This window comes from Argopecten irradians, chromosome 3 (assembly GCF_041381155.1).
Source record: "Argopecten irradians isolate NY chromosome 3, Ai_NY, whole genome shotgun sequence".
In the NCBI taxonomy this organism is placed as follows: Eukaryota; Metazoa; Mollusca; class Bivalvia; order Pectinida; family Pectinidae; genus Argopecten; species Argopecten irradians.
The window spans coordinates 32,890,030-32,913,891 of record NC_091136.1 but is presented as its reverse complement, the minus strand read 5'-3'; the positions used below and the strand labels follow the sequence as shown (position 1 = coordinate 32,913,891).

Genomic DNA, 23,862 nt, shown 5'->3' with positions numbered 1-23,862 from the left:
TTCTTGCTGGTAATATTTTTCACCTTATATAGGATTTGTTTCAAACTCTCTATTCTGTGTCTGAAAATTGTCGTTTTTTTTCAAGTAGGCTATATCAGAGATAAATACAAAAATAAACATAAAGCTGAACAGCTGTAATTATACAGTAGACGTGTGTAATCACGTGTTTCAAAATTATATACCATAACTGTAGTTTTATTTTTTGCATTGGAAGTTTAGTAAAGCCATGCAATAATTAATACTTACACAGTGATGATATACCTTAAAAGTCAAGACTGAAGCTAACCTGTTGAAAACCATTCACAGTCACACATGGGACATGGCCTACATGTGTGTATATCAACAGTGGCATTAGTCTTAATCGAACACGTGCAGACGACATGATTCTGTGACTTCCAGAATATCAGCAGAATACCACAAAATATCCATATCTATAGACTATACATACCTATCTATCCAACACTGTCCTTATATTGCAGTATTGCACATCTGTATCACCCGAGAAACTTGTCATGTGCTGGTCGAAGATGCTGCGGAAGAAGCGGCTACGAAACTAAATCCTGATGTGAAAACTCCTAGCTCGAACTCAACCGGAAGTGAGCCTGAAAAATAAACATGGACGACACGGTTAGAAGCAGGTGCCCGCCGGATAATGTTTACTGTTAAAATGCATCAATATACATGTAAAATGTAGTTAATTTATAGGTAAGAAATATGAAAAGACGACATGCTTTCTTATTGATAATTTTATAGCGTTAACGATTGCTGATTTATCTAGTTGTCGCATTCAAACACCTATATTTCTCTTCTGATGACACCTGCAATAATTTTGTTTTTGAGAAATGAGCACAAAAGTTATTTGTCTTATGATATCGCTATACGATGGTGTTGAGCAAGTCCAACACTGCACTTTTGTATGCTCGTAGGTCTTTGCCTTTTCTAAGTTCATACTGTCATTTTTACATGTTTGGCCAATTCGGTACCAAGGACGAATACATTTTTAGCCAAAAATAAATTTAAAAGGGTTTTGAAAGTGGGTAGTTAAATAGACTGTTGTTTCCGAGTGCATATCTGAGAAATAGATATACGCCACAATTTGCAAGCGTTTAATTATAACCCATTAACAAATTGATTTTAACAGTAAATTTGTTTCTTTATTTAGAGATTTCCTATTAGAATACATCCACTGAAAAATCTACATAAATAAGCTTATAGGAATGTGTAATTTTTAAAATGTACGAGTCTAACATTCAGGAGAAATAGTGATTCAGTGATTTCTAAACAGAAATAACTGCATCCTATATATGAATAACAATTTTGAATGAGTATTAAATCTATTAGAACGAATAATCATACCCAGCCTCCACTCCGGTTCCTGGCAGGGTATGAATTCCACCCCGTTGCCGCTAGTGTTGCAAGCCCGGCTGTGATCCACATGTGCACTTTGAGACTGATAAAATTATATTTTTCGGGTAATATCCTTATATAACTGTATTGTTCTGACAACTATGATCAATATTCAATTCACAAACCTTTCGATTATGATGTTTCATCAACTATTAGTGGTAAAATCCAAGGCAAACACAGCACATGTATAATTCTGTTCAAATACGCCGCCATGTTTGACTTACCGGAAACCGTGACGAAATGAAACACTCAACAGGTAAAATATGTTTAAAAGTTTTAAAAAGCCAACAAACTTAGAATAAACATGGTGGAACTGAACAAATGTAAGTATTACTTAGAATTTAGCAAAAAAGAATATTTAAAATTCATGTTAAAAACTTTGTGACATCATATTTCTTTCGTAATGAAAATTTGTAGGTCATTCCATATATGGTACTAATTGCCATATTTGGAGCGCGAGACTTTCTAACGAAAAGCATTATGGCGGCCAAGTGAGCCGTGTCGGAGATGTGAGCCATTCAGAAGTGCTTTAAAACATAATTTAGACATGGAGGTTGGTAAATGTTTGAAATCGTTGAATTTAATTACAAAATCACATGACACACTTGAAATGCAACATTTTCACCGCTGGATGTTTTGCAACACTACGGTCAATGGGACGGAATCGTAGCTCGGACGACGACCATCTGTCAGAAATCTTCCGTCCGTCATTCAGAGCTACGTCATCGCAGCTATAAATCTATGTGCAGTTTGTCACAAAAAATATAATAATAACAACAGAGGGGGATGATAGGAAAAAGGAAGAAAATATAATATTAAGAGCTAAAACAAGTCTGATACAGTAAACATTATAATTTACCAGTGAACATCTTCTGTATATAATATTAATCGAGTGTAAGATATAATTTAATTATACTTTTTTTTTAGGAAATTTGCAAAAGTTAAAAAAAATTTGCTTATTTTTCAGGATGCTTTATACTGCGAAATGAGGCAACTAAAATAGACAGTCATAATGCATTGTAGACTGGAGGGGAAATATCTTTGCAAACAATGTTAAGTTAAACTGATTACAACATTATAAGCAATAAATGATCATGATCTACTGACATTTTTCCAAATATGTCACATATTTTTAACACTCTGACTTATAACAATAGGCAGTTAATTAAGAGCAAGATTCTGTCATGTGTGTAAAGATTACAAAATGAATTAAAGAAACTGTACATGTCTTCGTAATACAAGTTTAAACAAATATGGAAAAAGAAGACAGGAGACTCCCTATTATTGATGAGAAACGATTTGCCATCCTGACAAAGGAATCCATAAGACTTATCGCAGAAGCTGGAGGACATTCCGACTTGCCAGATGATGTGGCTGCTCTACTGGGAGAGGATGTCAGTTATAGGCTTCGGGAGGCAGCTCAGGTAGGTATCTACTAGTTAACATGTATAATTCCATAGCAATGATTTTAGACATGGCTTACATTGTAAATAAATTTAATTAATCCAAAAATGCAAAGTTTATGGTTATATAAGATCTACTAGTACTACTAGTATCACGTAAAGTCTTTGTCAGTGTACGTATACATGTCTTTTTTTTTCTAGAATGGAGCGCAGTATATGAAACACGCCAAAAGGAAAAAGATGACCACAGATGATTTTAATAAATCACTTAAAGTCAGCGATGTTCAGGTGAGTTACTCAATATAATGTGTGTAATGGTCACTTTAAAAAAAAACAATTTTTTTTTTCGTTATGCAGACCATTACCAGTAGTCATGAGCATTTGAATGTCTTATTATTACTTCAAATTCCCTGCTCAATAGTACTTTTTTTTTCAAATGCCTTTCTACCCATGTCCATTTTTGAGATATTTAATGTCAATAAAGTTTTTCCCTTTACCATGCCAGTACTACAGTAATCCGAAAATCATTACGAATGATGTTATGCCATAAAGTCCTAGAACGAATATACATACCGGGCCTACTACACCTTTTGGCTGAGAATGAATTGGTCCCTATGTATCCTAGTGGAGCATTGCCTCCGAAAATCATTTGGGCACAATTTTCTATACTTATTTGCAGTTTCCAAAAACATAACTACCATTCTTAATATCTACCACATCGCTCACAAGACGTCAAATTCATAATTTGTAGACTTGCCGTATAAATTCTCTTCAGAAAGGCCTTCATATGTATATGTAAAAAATAACGTCTTGCTGAGAATTTGATATTTTACACGGTTCAGTTTTATTGCCTAGCAGGTAATTAATATAAAACAAGTTAGATAAAATATATGCAAATATTTTAATAATGGTTTGCATAACAATTACTTTGCTCCATTAGCAGTAGTAGGCACCAATTGTAGCTCTAAAGACGACACCTTTTTCTGTATAAAAGTCTTTTGAGCTACAATATTGCAGCTAATAAAGTCCATGAACTGCTAGTGTACTTTTGTTTCAAAAATCCCCCAAATTCTCAGTAAACAAATTTGGCAAAAAAATCTTTAAACTAATTCAGTTTCCATATTTGGGATCATTATGGAATCTAATAATCATATTTACTATCTAGTCACATTTTTAATGATTTTGAAAAGCATATATTTTAATTTGTTTTTACTTTTGGTCTTTTAGCCAATCCATGGATATCGATCTCCAGAAAACTTGCCTTTCCGACAAACCAAAGATGGCGAACTCTTCTTTGTAGAAGATACAGAAACCAATTTTGCCAATGTTGCCTTCAATAATTATGTTCCGAAAAATCCAGGAGAAACCTCGATTAAAGGTACAGTTGGAACTGATTGCTCTTATATGTTGGTGCTATTTTTATAAGGCTTAGAGGGTTTTAAATTGATTGGTTGAACATTAATATAACAGTACATTAATTATTGTAAGACTGATCAACATTTTCATACATCATGCTAATCATTTAAATCTCACTTATGTTCAAATACATTGACACATACTGAGATCAAAATATTATAAAACAATTAATAATTGTATTTAAGTGCAGTGAAGTTGTAATGCTTATATTTCAAATTTTCAACTACAGAATAATAGATTTTAAATAAGTTGACTGTTAAAAGCCATTTTGTTGCAAATATTCCTTACACTGCGCTTTAGTAAAATATGTCTGCATTATAGAAAGGTATGTATATTTGTTGTTTTTTAGCTCACTGGCTGGCAGTGGAAGGAGTCTCAAAAGTGTCGTCAGCTCTCCATCAAAATCTCAGTAAGTTACTGTTTAGGGTTTGTAATCGTAACAAGATGACATGAGATGTCAAATGTAATTTCTTGTCAATAGGACATTGTACATTACATGTACTTTTACTGTTGACGCAGTAATAGTGTGAACGGTTTCGGTTGATCACAACATCAGCATTCTGTCGCTATTGCCTGGCAGGCTGGTGGTACACTCTCGATACCTTGGTCACAGTTTTGGTTATGTTATCTCGACGGTGCCGCCAGGTGGCGCTGTTACATCATACACACATGTGTAAGCCTACACAGGTATTTTCATTATAGCTGCAGCGACAACGTACATTACATTAAAAGACTCCAAGGGATGTTACTGAAGTAGTTTACATATTGCAAGATTACGTTAAGTATGTACAGTAATTACCATAGTCATATCGGACATCAGTGTGGATTAGTTTTTGGCAAGCGTTGGAACATTATCATGTAGAAATCGAAGACTGAAATGTTTAATGAATTAGGAAACCGGACTACACGTACAGAAGCTAAAGGTAGTTTACTTTTACCATTTCTGTGAGTTGGCTTTTGGTGTTTTTTTAAAGATGCTCCGACGCCGACAGAGCATACCGTAAATGATATTCATCATTTGAACAATAATTGGTGTTTAATTGTGTATATATATGTCTAATTAACACAAAAAATAATATAAAATGATTTATTTTGCCTTTGGTGCATGCGCAATCAGTACTTAATTCCATATAGGATATAGTGCTATGGATTTTTTTTTCGGGATGCAATTAATTATTTTTCATATTTTTAACTTGAAGTCAAATTAAAAGCTCCAACTTTTCAGTGGTGGTAACGGTGTAAAGTAAGTAACTTTTGTAACTTAAGAAAAATACTTAATCGTCTGCTCCTGTTTTTGATAGTGAAAAAATACCATTTGTCAGCGGTGAAGCATCTTTAAACAAATAAAATATTATTTGATCTCAAAACGATGCCAAAAATATTTGGAATGGTAGGAATGTTGTTGTTTTTTCGTGAAAACCATGCTCATTTAATCTACAGTTGGTCTACATCTGTATTGTTAAAGTACGACAGTCTGTATTGTTTGCAACACATTGTGCTTCCATACCATACTTCCGATGTATACACGTGTAACATTAACTAGATCGTGCTGCAGACAACTTTCTAAAGGTGATCATGATCTCCGGCTGTAATAAAAATTAACCGAACCAACAATATTCAGATAACAATGCACAGTCAATGTCAGTGCTAACGTGTTGCCGATTTAGACATAATATGTAATACAAGTAATGATCTTGATGTTAGTATCTGTTTTAAACCTCTTTCTTAAATTTTCTGTGACTTGTCTACAGCGTTATATCACTGTTAACTTATACTGGAACTGCCGGAAAAGGAGTAGGCCTAATATGCTGTAACAACTGTATCATAGTCTATATTATGGAAAAGAACACTCGTATGACATCAAAATCTCAAATATCAAACTATTCAATGTTAACACTCTTATCAGATAATGATAACGTATTTTAAAAGTTATCTTAAGCAAGAACGTATTGTACAGTTCGTGTTATGAATGCCAGATGCTTATTATTCTACTGCAGCTAGGTCCTAATGTGTTGCCTTGATCTCTTGATTAATCAAATAAATATGACAAAAAAAATCTAATCAAGTTGTTGTACTGGTATCAGGTCGTAAATATAGATAAGTTGACACAACAACGGCTAACTTCTCATTGTATTTAATGACAGTACCAGGTTAACACGCTCAACAAAGTCGTCCATTTTGACAGTAGCTCAGCTACTGACAAGCGTGTTTCCTTACTGACAACCGTGTTTCCCGCAACACGTGTGTGTGATGTAACAGCGCCACCTGCCGGCACCGTCGAGATAACATAACCAAAACTGTGACCAAGGTATCGAGAGTGTACTGCCAGCCTGCCAGGCAATAGCGAAAGAATGCTGATGTAGTGATCAACCTCAATCTCTATTTATATAACTGGTAATATCAATAGTACTATATTTACAGTTTGCACTGACATGGACTCATAACCATGCTTTCTAGTATTATCATTATCAGTGTACAACACGTGCAGTGTTTCTGTTGTTATGGGAATAGCCAATTGCGTAGCAATGCGACAGGAAATGTGGGGTCATGACCCCACTTTTGGTGGGAACATATGTATGACTTGATTACAATCATCTGTTCAATCGCATTCGTTGACGATGATGGGAGAGAAAAAATATGGGTGTTTCAAAAAAAAAAATATCCAACTGTCTCGAGAATAAATGATATTAAAAAAACTGGAATGTAAGGAATAGATTTTTATTTTGTTTAGGTTATGAGGGTATAATGAAAATGAAGACCATGCAAATTCTATGTAACCCAGCTTCACTGCATCACTTTCATAAATTGTGTTTCCAATATATAAAAGATGAATGTTTCTAATATGTAAGTTGTTCTTCGCATTTTATGGCACCCTGAAAAAAACCTTGTTTGCTCTAATTGATATTTCACACAAAGATGTCCATGCTTTGATAAGAAGTATACATGTTGTATTTTGTTACAAATTCTTTTGTAGTCAAACCTATCATCAAACGTGAAGATCTACAGATGTACTTTGATAACGTAACCAATGCCATTCTCGGCTGTGATCCTGAGGCCATGAAGGCTAGTATAGATTTTATATCATACTTCCCCAGGGTTATCTCATGGTTGCTATGATAATCAGGAGATGGAAATACTGAACTACTGAAATATTAATCTTTTTTTAAGTATGTTAGAAAATGAATGGAACATAAGTCAAGTGGATAGGGATATCTCAACCATTGTATAAGATTTTTGCTGCCATTACTGGGCCAAAATCTTTCATTCGGTTTGTCCAGACCTGTGTGAGAATCTATTATTCTCTCATACTTCACAGGTTTATGCTATGATTGCTAAAGAAAAGATTAATAGAATCTTACATGGGTCTGTGAAGTAGACAGGGATATCTCAACCCTTGTGAAAGATTTTGGCCGGTCAACCCGAGGCTTGCCGAGGGTTGACGGCCAAAATCTTTCATTCTTTTTCTCCTATACTTAGTAAAAAAAATATGAAATTTCACTTGGTTTTCAACTTTTCCATTGCGCCATTATTGCAGGAACGTTGTTATGCGTCAAAATTGATGACGTCATCTACAATGCGCACCACAGTTACGCCGTATGTATTGATGAGGTCACATTATTTTCTAGCGCGTGTGAGCTAATTTTCTTTATAAGTTGCTTCCCCTATGCCATTTGAAAACTGATGAGATTATAAAAAGCTGGGTGAGATTTGTGTAGCTTAATCATCACTCATCATAGACTTATTAGGTTAACAGTTCAGCAGCATGACATATAAAAGATTATTGAATTGAGAACAAAAGGGATTCATTCTCCAGTTCCCTTATACAGTAGTGTACTCACAGAAACCAGAAAGAAATACTGTCATGTAGCTGACTTCTGAATGATTAAACAGTTATTGTTTGTATCATTCGCCGACATGCTTCAAGTTTTACTTATAATTGACTCTATTATAAAATAAATATGGTTTTCTATGATATAAGATTGTTATATAGTCAGTTACTCATCCCCAGCTAAGCCATAGATGGTCAGTATAAAATAAAGACCCAGTGTAGCATGGCTTCATCCTTTTATGTCTCACTGCCCTCTATGGCTTTATATAGGGGTCAGCAACTGCAGGACTATATGTAAAACTAATAATTTAGAAAAACCGTAAATTGGGATATTTTGGATGTGGTCATATTTTGGCTTATTTGGCGTTTGACATCAAAGCGCCAAAATTTCACACACCAAAATTTGACGACATATTTATTTGTTTGTATATAGCAATCAATAAATCTACATGCCATTTATTAGGTATGTGAACACGTGCTCTGGATAAAATACTTGATCCCGTTACATAAACATACCTTTAAGGTATATGCTGTAATCCAGAAAAAAACCAACATTACTGGTCAGAGTCTTTCTTTTGTGCAAACATGTATATGATTATATGTGTGACTATTGATTAATCAATTCTATTGAAGACCAGTATTTCAAAGGGTTATCTTTGTAACGATAATGTTTCAAAACTGATCACGTCAGTTTTTCATTGTAGCGGGATATATGTGTATAGGCAAAGTAAATTTTCAGTTTCTTTTGACGAAATGAAGTAATGCGTCACAAATTATCATGGCATAGGGAAACGAAAATTTAATCACCCCTTAAGCTTTTTGATACAAAAACTCCAAAATATCACAATTTACAGTACTGGTCTTTAAATTCAGTCCGCAATAATATAAAGTCTCCAGGTCCATTATTATTTCATAAACAAAACAACTTTGGTCCAAACCTTGATAATAACTAATTGTGTTGTTTTGTATGATTTCATATTTGATATTTCTGCAGAATAGAACTATTATTAAATCTGCTGTTCTCAGATTGCTCTCCAAGATCTCCGGACCAACTCCCATATTGTACCTCTTCTTCCCCGCTTTGTTAGTTTTGTAGCCAATGGGGTAAGTCCACATCATTTCTAAATTGTTGAAGTATTGCAAGTTTATTATCCAATGTTTGCATATCACTGAGTTACCTGCTCTTGAGAGTAGATAATGATTGTGTTGTTTAGTTTGGAAGATATGATGATACACTTACATGCATATGATGTAAAATTATAACTTACACCAAGAACAGATAACTCAGCAATATGCCAATACAGAATTATGTACATTGCATTTATAATTAATTTTCTAAAATACATATTAATTATTTTGCTATAATGTGAAGGAAATTCACAATCTAATATATTTTAATATGTGTTGTTTTCTACTTAGTCCATAAAAGTGCAATCTACATGGTAATATTAAATTATGGCTTTAAATATAATTTTCAATAGATGAAAAAAAACCTGGTTATATGTTTACTAATCATGTAAATTTTCAGGTAAAAACAGTGAGCCATGATATCTGCCAACTTACAAAACTGCTTCATACTATAAAAGCCCTCATCAACAATACATCATTATACCTGGAGCCCCAGCCTTATGTAAGTATTAGTACAAATGAGCTCTTGACAACTCAACATTATCAGTATGACTAGTTATACAATAAATTTGGCTTGTAATTCCGTTCCACCATGATACGCTCCAAAACAAGATCTTACAACTCTATGTTCGGGTTCACCTCAGCAAGACCCCTGTGGTGAGCCATTCAGTGTGTTGCCTATGAAATCATATTGTCACTGTTTTCAAATCTCTCGGAAGTATAAATGGCTACCAGTACGTCACGAGATGTTCCGAATCTAGGCCAGAGGTCATGTTGAGGTGACACCGGACAGGGATTTGTTAGATCTTGTATATGAGCGTATCATAGAGCATCATAGTTGAGCGGAATCACAAGTCTAATTTTAATTAGATTGGTCAGATACAAGTTAATAATGAAAGTGCAAAACATGCACAATGCAATTTTGCTTTTAACAAACATTTTCATTGGCTTAAAATGTGATGTTATCATCTCTTAGTGTAAAAATCGACTGTAAAATAGTGTCTGATAGGTCATTACAATGGCCTAATGATTTCATAGAAATAATGAGTCCAAAAGAAATTGTGGAATTTCACAGACTTGATTAAAATATAAAGATTAACATGGCAAAGATTGTTCATTTTATGAAACTTCTAAGGTTATAAGTCTATATATATGTTAAGTTGTAAGTTGATAATCAGATAAATAACATAAAAGTTCACTTTGACTTTAGTAGAAATGTTGTGGATGATCAAGTGATTTACACCATGTTTTGTCTACAGTTGAACTTGATGGTACAAGGCACTACCTACTGTCTGTTAGAACCTCTAGCTGCCTCTATTAATCCGTCCAATGACCACTGGGCTCTGCGTGACTACGCTGCACGTCTGCTGGCACAGATTATCATGTAGGTATTAAACTGAAGGGAACTCTCCTGTATTCTAAGGCAGTTGTGGTTGATAATTAGGTCGATACCAGAAAGCTTGTGTTTTCATTATTTTGATGTTGATTTGAATTAGCAGTGCTATATTTATTTATGTGTATTTCATGGGCGATAGGAAATTGTGAAAATGGGTCGCTGCAAAATCAATTTAAACTCAAGTGAAGTAGATCATAAGAGTCTAAACAGCAGAATGAAATTGTCTTTAATGAGTTGTGCAACAGAAAAAAGTAACATTTAGTTGTCACGAAAATAAATTGGGTGTATAGAAATCAAATTATTTGTTTATCTGTTAGCTTGTATTTCCTTACAAGAATTTTAACGTTTAACCATCTATGTTTGACAATTTTTCAAATATCATCTTCAGAAGTATGTTATGAATATTTTTTGTATTTTCTTTTTGGTTTCTTTATAAGAAATATGTATTTTATGTGAAATTGAAGTGTCACATTATTCCTTTGGATGAGTCTGGTTTGATGTGTGGTTGAATAGGATTTTTCCATACATTTATGAACATACAAAAAGTTATTGTAAACGATTAATCTGTGTCAAATTGAATACCTACCAAATAATCTTATTTTACAATATAAAGAAACAATGTTAAGCTCATGAAAGCTAGAATAAACATTTCCATTGTAAATTGATATATCAGCAGCACCAGATGAACCTAGAATGTACCATTTAGTACCTGGCTCAGGAGTTGCATCTCTTATTTTTTCGATGATTGATATATGATTGTTAACATTTAATATAAGACTAAATATCCTTGTACATGAAAAATTCTCCACAAGCACATGAAGGAACTGCAAAGTTATTAAGACCTCATGAAAATAACCGTTGGTATTACTTTATGGCATATATTGGTACATGTCATGTTATATATTTTCCAGGTCCTGGTCTAGTCCCATTAACCACCTCCTGTACAATACTGTGAAGAATCTGAAGGAAGTTCTGTGTGACCACGCTAAGCCTTTCTGTTGTCACTATGGTGCTGTCATGGGCCTTACTGCCCTTGGTTACAAGGTTAGTATTTGTTAAATGGCTAAGTGGTTAAGGTGTCTGTCATTTACCATAAGGCATCTACATTTGAATTGCCTGTTTACAACCCAAGTTGCCTGGTATTGTCTGATGGTTGCTGGGTTTTCTCTCAGAAGTCGGACTTCCCTCCATCATCTCTACTTGATGAATCCATATATTAACAACAGGGTGTACAATACAGTTCCAAGTTCTACTTGTTTTCATGAGTTTATGCCTAGCATTTGAATCTATAAAAAAATATTTGTGCTTTTGAGATACTTTTTAACTCTTAACTTTAAAATGATCTTACATTTTTAAAGTGTAATGTAGCGATGCGTTCATTAATGTGTACTTGTAAGAAGATTGTTGTGTAAAGATTCACTACATCAACTAGTTAAATAGTATTATAAGAGTTACCTCCCTTACAGCCTGTAGAGGACGTGCTGATTCCCCACCTCCCAGTCTACTGGCCCCATCTGACCACTGTGTTAGAGGATACATCCTACGCCAATGCTATCACAAAGGCCGACGCCCACAAGGTCCATGGTGCCATGCTGGTAGGTTGGACAATTTCAAAAAAATTACATCCTTTTTGAAAACTTTCCTTTCTGAGGTATGGTATTTAAGACCGTGAAGTACGATCCTAGTGATGATTTTACATAAAAACAGAAGTTTGTCTTGAGGAAAAAAAAAGTTATTTATCATTAATACCAAAAAATATTTAACTTAATTGATTTAACTGATTAAGAGAAAGGTTTAAACATTTTTTTTTAATTGTTGAAATTAATTGCAATATCTATTCCACTCCAGTATTATCAAAACAAGTTAATGTCAGCCCAAGTGATGAATGACAAACTCTTCTTGAAATAATGAATAGTCATATTGCAGGTGTTATTTGATGAAACAGACAAAGCTATATAGTGGTGTTCTGGAGTACTTTGTTCCATTATTGTAGTTCCTGTAGCCACATTACAAATAACCAATCTGTTTATTTTGCCCACTAGATTGTGCAGTCAGTGTTATTTTTGTCTTAATTTATGAATTGTTGTTGTGTAAGAAAATGCGAAAATAAGTCGCCACGGAAATTAGTTGGTTTACAATATATAATAATTAATGCTTTGTGTTTGATTTGTTATTATGTCAGTAATTCTTATTATTGATCGTAGGATGATTTAATTTTCAGTTGGCAGTGGAATTTGTGATGAAGAAACACATCAGACTGTTTGAGAAACAAGTACAGGAGTATGAAGACAGTAAGACAGAACTATCAAATTCCAAACCCAAGAAGCAGACGTCTCAAACAAAGTCTGATTCCAGCTCTTCAGCACTACAATCCTCTGTGGCACGGTTTTACAAGGAGATGTACGAGTACTTTGGTGACAGTCTAGCTGTTAGACTTCCACTGTTATATGATAAAATTGATCTCAAAGGAAAAGTGTTTGTAGCTAAGAAAACGGAGAAAACTGTATCATTAACTGATCCCGAGGCAGCTAAAAGCGGGGACCAACTCCTCGCGGACTTCATGGAGCAGGTTAGAATTCAGGAAATTTTAGACAAGGAAAGGCGTGAGAGAGAAAGAATAGAAAATGCAAGATTGGAAGTGTTACGGAAACAGAGAGAGGAGCAGGAGCGCATCCAAAGAGAAAGACAAGAAATGATTGATAGAATGAAACAGGCAGAACAGGACAAACAAGCACATGAACTTGAGCTGTTACGCCAGCATCATATGCGACGGTCAGCTGAATTGTTAGAAATCGAGAAGCAGAGACATAAAGACATGTTAAATCAAACCAAAAAAGACTTGCGTGTGTTAAAAAAGCCAAGTTACAAGGAGGTTGACACAGACGATGAGGAGGACGAATTTGGCGATGATAGAAGAAGGTTGGTTCCTGTCAAACCACCACAGTTACCTCAGCCAGCTCGTGAAGGAGAGCCGGGTGAGGATGCTAATTATCCTGGGTCAAGTCAAGCTCACCTGGCCGTTAGTACTGTAAGTGACACTAGTGAAGGCATCAAACTCAAGTTTGTAAGACGTCCACCGCTCAAAATTCAAATCAAACCTATTGCTGTACCCTCACCACCATCTCGTGATCAAAAAGACACTAAACATAGTGGCAAAAAACGGAAACAGAGTCAAAAGACCAGTACCTCCTCAACAGCTTCTAATTTTGATGCTTATGAATTCATAGAGTCAGATCCAGAGGATTTTAAACAGCAGTTATCATTTAAGCCTCATTATTATTCCTCAGAAGGTGAGAATTCAGACGGTGCTGGCAATAAAAAGCCATTAACTTTAAAGTTGAAGGTGAAAGATCCGCGAGATTTTACATCAGATTGATAGGGTGAAATGTGTATAGCAAAAATAAAGCATTATACAAATGAGAAATGATTAGTATATCATTGGGGTCTTTGAATGTTTGGAAGTTTTCTTGTTATGGATGTATCACAGTGTATTTTGAAAAAAAAGGATATGGTGTACTTCTTAAGCCAGTGTGCAACTACAGCTGATATTTAAATCAGAATTGACAACATAGTGCAACAACATACCAGTAGTTTCTACTTCAGAGAGTTATTAGGCCATTTCAGTCTCTTTTTTGACACTTAAATTATTCTCAAAAAGAATTAATATTGATCCTGTACACATAAAAAGCTAGAATTAAGGACTACAAAGTAGTTTTCTCATATGAATGACTTTAGTATCACAAGTGCCAATATGATACAATGATTTCTTAATTACCATATTCGACCCAATAAGCACCCAGGGCACTTAAAAAGAGGGGGTGGACTAGTCTTTCGTAAAGTATAATGTACAATGTAAGCTATAAATCAATTTGTAAAAGAAATTTAAAAAAAAAAAAGAAAACTACAGAGGTTTCCTATTTTCAATCTGGATTTAACTAAAGGTGACTTGGTAAGTAAAATTGGGTCCTTAAAAAGGGAGATTGGGCACTTATAGGGATTGGGATGTGTATTGGGTTGAATACAGTAATTAGTAATCTTGAGATCCAGAGACCAATGGTAATATTATTTAATATGTAATTAGGTCTGTAGAATATTTGGATGAAAAGTTAAGAAATAGGTCAATGATCAGAATGAATTTAATTTCATTCAAGGCAAAAGGGTCCAAAAGACTAAAACATTGTAAATAACTTCTAAATACCCAAAAGATTTTGAGCTGTAGTATTTAAGGTTACATGGCTTAAATATTCGAAAACTTTAAAGCAACTTTTACTCAAATATTAGATGCTTTGATTCTTTGGTGTACTGACATGTATGCATGCTTAAAACATGGTTTTCATTCACAGAGAAATACCTGATAGTCTGAAATCTTTTAAACAATTTCTCCTAAAAAGCGAAAAATCAAAGACCTATTGAATATTTGATTTAGTCTCCAGCATGCTTGGTTAAAGAGACAATTCACTCAGGCTAATTCTTTTACATAACCAAGAAGCAAATATGGCATAAATGTATTGTTCTACATTTCTTATGAAACATATAACACAAATTATTGACAAATTCCACGTCATTGTGTAGTATTTTAATTGATACCGTTGTAATGACAAATCGTTGATCAATACGATTAAGCAGGTACATTATGTACGCTGTACCCATACCCAAGCCAAAGTCACGCACTTTAAACAAACGAACTACATAACCACTGAGGAGGCGATAAAATGATTTTTTTAGGCAAGACAATTCACCTAATAAGGTAAACACACTACTGTCAAGCAATTTGAGCAGGTCTAGACAAAAGTTGCATTACTCTACGGGCAAGGGACAGGGTTCGGCATACAAGATGTTCGACCACAATATGTAATGGCGGACAGCGAGCAAGTTTGAACATTTCACACGCATTTCACAACCATGGGCTTTTCTGGCATATCACAGAAAAAAGACTGATCTAATTTCCATTAGAACTGGTTTGTTTCCGATATATGTACACATTTTAATGTTCTCTTAGACTGAATTGTCCCTTTAAAAGTTTACAAATTTGCTTAAATTAATTACATGTACTTTAATTTGATCATTTAATTTTAGGAGGTAATGGGTGAAATATTATAAAATCTTGAAATAGGGTCTTTTGAGATGTCTAGAGACTTGATAAGTGTACTGAAACCTACATTAAAACTGGATTACAGTTAGACCTAACATAGAAATGGCACTCAAATATATTATTTAAATATTATGTGTCAAGAGTGTCATATTTATGTTCGGTCATGATCAATACATGTATATAATGGTCAATTACATAGATGCTGAAATCCTTCAAATGACTTCCATTCAATAGATAAGTGCTCAGGACTTGGCGACTGAAAATCTGACCTGTAAAATGTGAAAGTTGTTACTTTTTAACTCAGTTTTGTCTGGATTCAATTTCAACAAATTAAAATTAAGTGATTTACAAATCACCAGATTGCTTTTTCAGAACCGTCAAATTTTAAGGTGTTTGCCAGGGAGATGCCTTTTTTCCATAAAAGTTAGGAGATGGATAACAAATCAAATAAAGATGCCTTATCGAGGTGCTGAAGGCTCAATTAAAGAAATCAATTAATGCAGTAGTGATTGGGTTGGGCAAAAGCATCACCGTAAAGTACTTCATGTATTACTGAATAAACTAAATAAATTATAATTATAAATCAGGCACTGCCACTGGTCTTCAACATGCATACGCTTGCCAGTCTTCTACATGACAATGCTCTCATTCATACCTCCTCAATAGTTACAGCAACTGTGAAGAAAGAAAAAGTACCTGTTTTACTCCATCCTTCCGTATTCTCTAGACCTTGCCCCATGTGATTTCCGAAATTGAAAGCATTCTTTGCTGGGCAGAAATACTAGTCCTGACAGGCACTTTGATCTGCAATGCTCCAGAGAGAAATAAGCAATTCTTTTCAAACATCCCTTGTACACTACAGTATAATTTGTCAAAACCAGCTCTTACTTAATTTGTATCCTTGTGTAATCTGGGGTAAATGTATAGCATTTTCCTTCTTAATCTATAATAATTAAGACTTGTAGAATATGAAAACCTGGTTATAGTGGCCAAGTATGCTGGTCCCAGTGTGATATTTGGTTTAGGCAAGTTACACTGTATGCATATGTATCCAAATGTGACAAAGCATCATTGGAATTGAAATGGATGTACTAGTAAAAGACACATTTATCAGCGAAAAAAAAATTATGTAATCAGCTATGACAGAGAAAACAAAGTGCACCTTTTATTGAACGAACCATTAACTACGTACATTTTTTAATACAGTAACAGGAGAATGCGCTGTGATGAAATTATATATTTATTATTCAGGGAAGCTGTAAGCCTTCCTGGATTGAGTAACTTACACCATGGTAATATGCAATTGGCATGCATTGTCTTTTTTCCTGGATTTGAAATTCAAATAGGGTTATGTTGAAATGTTTTAGACGGCTCTTCCAGGTCAATCCTATGGTTGTGTATAGCAGGCATTGATTTTATGAAAATTGCTGTTTGTGAACATTTGTCTCCTTTTCTCAGGGGAGCTCATGAAAAATGGAACACGATGAATTAAATTGGCTAGTATTATGTTCTTTATGGCTGAGGCTGACAGGAAATGTACGTTACAGGGTCAGATTCTGTTGGGCGCATTAAACTTGGAAAAGGTTTCCTCGAACTCCTGACCAATTAAATACAGCAGCTCTAGGTGTGACTTGCTTCATTAGTGTACTCCTACTGATTAGTCAATATCTTGTACAAGTGTATGGGTGACTGTTCACTACTTGTACAAGTCTATGAGTGATTGTGCACTACTTGTGCAGGTCTATGGGTGATTGTATACTACTTGTACAAGTCTAGGGGTGATTGTATACTACTTGTACAAGTCTAGGGGTGATTATGTTCTACTTCTACAGGCATATGTATGATTGTGTACTACATGTATATATACTTTTACAAGCATATGAGTAATTGTGTACTACTTGTACAAGTATATGAGTGAGTGTACTACTAGTGCAGGTCTATGGGTGATTATGTACTACTTGTACATGTCTATGAGTGATTGTGTAATACTAGTACAGGTCTATAGACAAATGTGCACTACTATTACAAGTATATGGGTGATTGCATACTACTTGTACAGATCTATGGGTGATTGTGTACTACTTGTACAAGTCTATGGGTGTTTGTGCACTACTTGTATAGGTCTATGTGTAATTGTGTACTACTTGTACAAGTCTATTGGTGATTGTGTATTACTTGTACAAGTCTATGGGTGATCGTGCACTACTTGTACAAGCATGTTGATGAGTATGTACTAGTAATGCACAAACACCCATAGACTTGTACAAGTAGTGCACAAACACCCAGACTTGTACAAGTAGTGCACAAACACCCATAGACTTGTACAAGTAGTAAATACTCACCAACATGCTTGTACAAGTGTATGGGTGATTGTGCACTACTTGTACAAGTGTATGGGTGATTGTGTATTACTGGTACAAGTCTTTGGATGATTGTGCACTACTTGTACAAGTGTATAGGCTATTGTGTACTACTGTTACAAGTCTATGGGTGATTGTGTACTAACATTTTTCTTTCGTCAATGTGTGATATGCAGTCTTATACATTATACATGTTTGTGGTAGAAAGTGTACGTTCACAATTCTGAAGGTAATAATCTATTCTAATCTATCATAGATGATGTTCTTAATAACCTGTCTAAACTGTATACAAGGCAGAGATTACAAAGAGCTTATTTATGTGTTAGGCTCTAGCAGGGATACATTAGGAGACTAAAGTAAACGTTTGTACACCACAAGGACCTCCCAAGTATGTCATCTTGCTTCAAAACATACCACATAGATGTCATCAATCCCATATACTTGTTTAAAGGCTTAATGTTTCAATTAGTTATTTATTATATCATATATATAGAATCATTGTACTACACCAAATATTGTCATCAACATCAAACATGGCATGTAGACATCTTGTTTCATTTACTTTGATTAACAAAACTTAGCATTGATTATCCCATATCATCAATCCATTTGTCTGGTTATGCAATAATTTCAAGAGACATCACAGAATTAAATGTACAAGATATATACAGGACTGAAGGTTTTGATGCTGTTTGGCAATTTGGAAACCATCTCTCTCCTTCCTCCAGCCAAGTTTAGACAAAGAAATGAATTCCATGGAGCAGGTCTCTAATTCCTGAATGGAAACATAAATTTCCAAAAGATCATAAAAAGATCAGCAAATATATCAGATATATGGAGGAAAGCTGTAAGTATGTTAGTGTGTTATGCTGATGGCTTCATTTATTGTCACCAAGAAGCAACTGCCAGCACCTGAACATCAAACAGCTGACCCATATCTGTAGAGTGCTGCATGCTAGAGAAAGACTTTTCTCTCTATCTGACAATGCCTAGAGTTCAAGTTTACTGTTAAGTACATAATCAGGCAGCATCTCCTCACCTGACAGATCAAATGTTTCTGCGTACAATGTTGCTCGTCCATCTCCGCTTGAAATCAGAATAATTACCAGTTCTGCGATGGTAAATTAACTTACTTGTGTCACAACCTAAAAAGTTCACCTCTCATTACTTTTCCCTAAGAACCTGAATAATCTAAACTGAATCCTGTAATTTGGTAAATGTCAGAGGTATTGAGCTGTATTGATAGTCAAGCACATGTCTTAATTTAGCTGCTGCACCACCATATGTTTATCTACTTGTTCCAAAGAAGAGCCTCTACTCCAGTCTTGTGTGGATTTTTTCCGGATCACTATTGTATACATGTGATCACCTTGTTTTAATATCGTAGCATACCGCATGATCAGGTTTGATTACAAGTCTATGGGGCACAAAGTCGGAGAGACGTATCAATGCAGCAGCCAAGCCTTGGACAGCATTCTCAAATGAACTTGGTAAGTTAGTTTTTACCATTTTATTATGTATATGAAAATGTATTTATATCATGTTTATTTGTTTTGTCTATTGTTACAAACTATATCAGATTGCAATGAAAGAAAAATTGGCTACATCTGCTAAAATAGAATGAAACAGATAATATTTCAGAAGTGTTATGATCAATCAAATATTTTGGTTTTTTTCTTTGCCAACGATGTCAACGAGCTTTCATAATAACCTGGTAATAAGATAAAAAAATGAATATGAAACTTGAATATTTTCTTTGGTTTTTTTTGAAGAGGGGTAGAAGTCTTATTATAGACCAATAATGGCACTGCTTTTTGCGAATTTTGCTTATTAGAATATATAAACAGCTATGGCAATTTAGGTTTGTACAAGGTTTTGATAATGAAGGAAGGCCAGTTTTTGGAAAATGAAACGACAGCACCTTCCAACAGTGCTACTGTGCTGTTTGAACTTATAACCCAATTAGCTAAATGGCTTAATTGTGACCCCCATATACTGGCGTATATTTCTCCAGAGAATGATGATAGAGATGGTTTCATTACCAGTTATGGAATTATTGCTGGATAGATATGATATTAATGTGTGTGGGATCTTAATATGTTACATATGTTGTTAATAACTATAAAAAAAGAAAAGAAAAGAAATTAATATGAAGAAATTCTACCCCAACAAGAGTCCTATGAGAGACTGAACTATATACCATTGCATTAGTTCTTCTTTATAAACGCACAACACTAAGTACTCGAATATAATTTCATTCATTCGAACCAGCATAAAATTTGAATTTGATTTTATTCTGAATTGCGACTATATCGATAAAGACAACCACCATGATATTCCTCAATAGCTGCTGGAGCTAGGAGTTACGAGATCGACGGGCGACCTAGTGTCATGGTGTCTGTACCAACGAACACCAGACTCTCCATACATAAACAAGACTTCTGACCTTTTCAGAAAAAGAAATGATTGTGTTCATATGGTTTGAAATGATAAGTTGGTGTGATATATGGCTTCAGATTTGTCTGCCTCGGTCTGTCTATAGATGAAAATATAAAAAATCTCAGACAGCAAAAGTCAAATACGTGACTCAATGTAGACGTGATTTAGATTTAGGAACCCTCATAAATTACTTCATGCATGATATAACCAAGAGTTTCAAATGAAAAGGAGAACTCGAATTCTTTTGTAGATGCAAACATTAAATGTTTATTATTTAGATTTTATGAAATGTTTGATAGAATGAAATGTAAAGTAAAGCTACTTTTGACCACATAAGAATATACATTTTATAATATAACCATATAGTTGATTCTAAAGTCACAAAGTATCAACTCTGTTTCATAATGAAATTCTTGATCCATGGAATATTGAGAAATTGTTGAATCATTTATATGTTTAAATCCACTTAAATTCCTTTTTAGTTTAAATAGCAAATACTTTTGACCAGCTATATGGTATATGGATTACAAAAGCAACTTAGTGACACGATTGGATTAACATTGGACATGTCAGGAGTTTGGTGGTAAAGACGCTACAGCTGCATCACTTAATAATAAAACAATTTACAATATGCTATTGTTTATATGAGTCACATGGTAACAATTTTTTTAAAGAATATTGGTATGTATTTTTTACTCTTCTTTTTTTCAGAGAATCTTTAATTATGAATTCACTTGATAAGGTAAGGAGGTATTATATTAAAGATAAAATTCTGATCAATTCCTTTTCCTAAAATATCAATCACTTGTATGTTTAGACACTTCTGAAAAATCAGCTTCATGTGAATGGAGAACTTCTGCAGAATACACATAATCTATCATGTATATTGGCATTAAGTTTTACCACTGCAAGAAACAAAAGTTTTAATATTGATCTTGAAATAATTATGTTATGCTAATATGTCATTATTTCTTGCAAAGAAGAAACAAATATTTTCTAGAATACAAGTGATTATCAGAATTGTTTTTGACCAACTCAATCAAACCCTGCTCGACTTACCGACTGTTCCACATTGGCTGCAATCCTCAAGCTCCTCTATCAATGACTCAATCCTTTATCCTGGAAAGTCAACTATTTTCCTGCTGTGTTTTCTCCTGATTGGAATATAACTCTTTCTTTTGATTGAACAAAAACTGGCAACCTTTTCACAGTGACCACTATATATCAGTAAGGTCTTTCCTATGTAATGGACTCCAGTCCTTTATAACAGTAACTTCTCTCCTGTAAGGTTAGCTCCTAATTCAAAACAGTGACTCCTCTCCTGTCCTGTAAGATTGGCCCCTAGATTGTCTCCTAATTTATAAGTGACTCCTCTCCTCTAAGATTGGCTCCTAATTCATAACAGTGACTCCTCGCCTGTAAGATTGGCTCCTTATTCATAACAGTGACTCCTCTCCTGTAAGATTGGCTCCTTATTCATAACAGTGACTCCTCTCCTGTAAGATTGGCTCCTAATTCATAACAGTGACTCCTCTCCTGTAAGATTGGCTCCTAATTTATAAGTGACTCCTCTTCTGTAAGATTGGCTCCTAAATTATAAGTGACTAATCTCCTCTAAGATTGGCTCCTAATTCATAACAGTGACTCCTCTCCTGTAAGATTGGCTCCTAATTTATAAGTGACTCCTCTTCTGTAAGATTGGCTCCTAATTCATAACAGTGATTCCTCTCCTATAAGATTGGCTCCTAATTTATAACAGTGATTCCTCTCCTATAAGATTGGCTCCTAATTTATAAGTGACTCCTCTTCTGTAAGATTGGCTCCTAATTCATAACAGTGACTCCTCTTCTGTAAGATTGGCTCCTAATTCATAACAGTGACTCCTCTCCTGTAAGATTGGCTCCTAATTCATAACAGTGACTCCTCTCCTATAAGATTGGCTCCTAATTCATAACAGTGACTCCTCTCCTGTAAGATTGGCTCCTAATTCATAACAGTGACTCCTCTCCTGTAAGATTGGCTCCTAATTTATAAGTGACTCCTCTTCTGTAAGATTGGCTCCTAATTCATAACAGTGACTCCTCTTCTGTAAGATTGGCTCCTAATTCATAACAGTGACTCCTCTCCTGTAAGATTGGCTCCTAATTTATAACAGTGACTCCTCTCCTGTAAGATTGGCTCCTAATTTATAACAGTGACTCCTCTTCTGTAAGATTGGCTCCTTATTCATAACAGTGATTCCTCTCCTATAAGATTGGCTCCTAATTTATAAGTGACTCCTCTTCTGTAAGATTGGCTCCTAATTCATAACAGTGACTCCTCTCCTGTAAGATTGGCTCCTAATTTATAACAGTGACTCCTCTTCTCTTGGGTTATTCCATTATAACAGAAATACTGGATCCTTTCCTATGGAATATTGAATCCTTTATATCAGTGACTTCACTTCTGACCAAGAGACTTGAATCCTTTAATCTGTCGGAGTGACTCCCTTCTTCTGCAGCCCCTTCCTATTACTCCTTTCATGTAAATACAGCCCATTCCTTCCCTGTTATTTATTCTACATGTATATATCGTGTTCCAACTGACTCACTTGTCAAAATGACTGTCATATAATTTTACACACTCTTTTAATGACTCCAGACCCCTATGCTCAAGACAAAATGTCTCCTTACTAAAAAAAATTGACTTCATTTTGGTTAGATGAACTCATTTTAAGACAATTTGGCTCTCTTGGTTAGTTAAACTTTTTTGTCATTATATTTTCCCATTTAACTGTTAAGAGATTTATTTTTTTATTATCTCCTAGTCATTATATGAACTGTTAAGACTGTACTCATTACTACATACAGTCATCTGTGATGTTGCCATCACTGTGTGATTTGCCATCACATTGTCAATTACTCAAATTTGTGCGACATTTGTGATCAAGATGCAGTACTTCATGACTAAACCACTAATCCTTTTGTGTTGAATGCAGGAGAAAAGTAATCAAACATGCATCTGAAAAATAAATAGTGTTAATCTCAAACTTTGTGAAAAATTTGGATAGTTAGCACTCAGCAAAATGCTGGCTAGACAAAGTCTTCCAATTTGGTCCAGATATTCTATTTCTTTACCAATTGACTTCTTTTAAAGTAAAACTATTCGTAAATGGTCCCATATCATGGTAGAGTGAGATAGATCATTTGACTTTGACTCCATACTTGACTGATAGCTAGCCCATTCTACTATCAGATTGATGCCTAGCTATCATCTTTACCTTTAGAAATTCCTATCTTATAAGTTTTCATAGATATACATTATAGAAGTTAATTAAAAAGTTTTCAGTTAAGGATCTCTCCTTAACTCTTACCAATGTGGAGAAGTTTAAGTTAAGGAATTCCTTAAAAATT

General features: G+C 34.5%; 2 protein-coding genes across 4 annotated transcripts in view; one reads left to right on the top strand and one right to left on the bottom strand.

The window, feature by feature from the left end:
• The window catches only part of LOC138318288 (pyruvate carboxylase, mitochondrial-like), a 41,814-nt gene extending 41,228 nt beyond the window's left edge, over positions 1-586 (bottom strand). Inside the window, exon 1 of one of the 2 annotated variants that reach the window (XM_069260506.1) lies at positions 449-586. The gene's annotated coding sequence lies outside the window, so the exon portion shown is untranslated. Of the gene's footprint in view, positions 1-246; positions 338-448 lie in introns of those variants that run through there. The other variant, XM_069260508.1, reaches the window with a different exon arrangement.
• Positions 559-14,003, top strand: LOC138318289 (TAF6-like RNA polymerase II p300/CBP-associated factor-associated factor 65 kDa subunit 6L). Of its 2 annotated transcripts, none has more exons than XM_069260510.1 (12): positions 559-705; positions 2,375-2,831; positions 3,012-3,098; positions 4,038-4,188; positions 4,576-4,635; positions 7,201-7,289; positions 9,082-9,159; positions 9,584-9,685; positions 10,443-10,567; positions 11,491-11,623; positions 12,046-12,174; positions 12,801-14,003. In XM_069260510.1, exons 2-12 carry the CDS (start codon positions 2,661-2,663, stop codon positions 13,953-13,955), a joined length of 2,280 nt encoding a protein of 759 aa, XP_069116611.1. In that variant the 5' UTR covers positions 559-705; positions 2,375-2,660; the 3' UTR covers positions 13,956-14,003. The 2 variants fall into 2 exon arrangements, with proteins under 2 accessions (XP_069116611.1, XP_069116612.1); XM_069260511.1 differs by having other exon boundaries at positions 597-705; positions 2,650-2,831.
• Positions 14,004-23,862: the final 9,859 nt, after the last annotated feature.

What these genes read in the sequence shown, in the direction of transcription:
- LOC138318289 (XM_069260510.1), top strand. Translation starts at nt 2,661, where the DNA reads ATGGAAAAAGAAGACAGGAGACTCCCTATTATTGATGAGAAACGATTT. An exon ending in AGGAGAAACCTCGATTAAAG is followed by an intron (nt 4,189 to 4,575) that starts GTACAGTTGGAA and finishes GTTGTTTTTTAG; the next exon opens with CTCACTGGCTGGCAGTGGAA. An exon ending in AGCTCTCCATCAAAATCTCA is followed by an intron (nt 4,636 to 7,200) that starts GTAAGTTACTGT and finishes ATTCTTTTGTAG; the next exon opens with TCAAACCTATCATCAAACGT.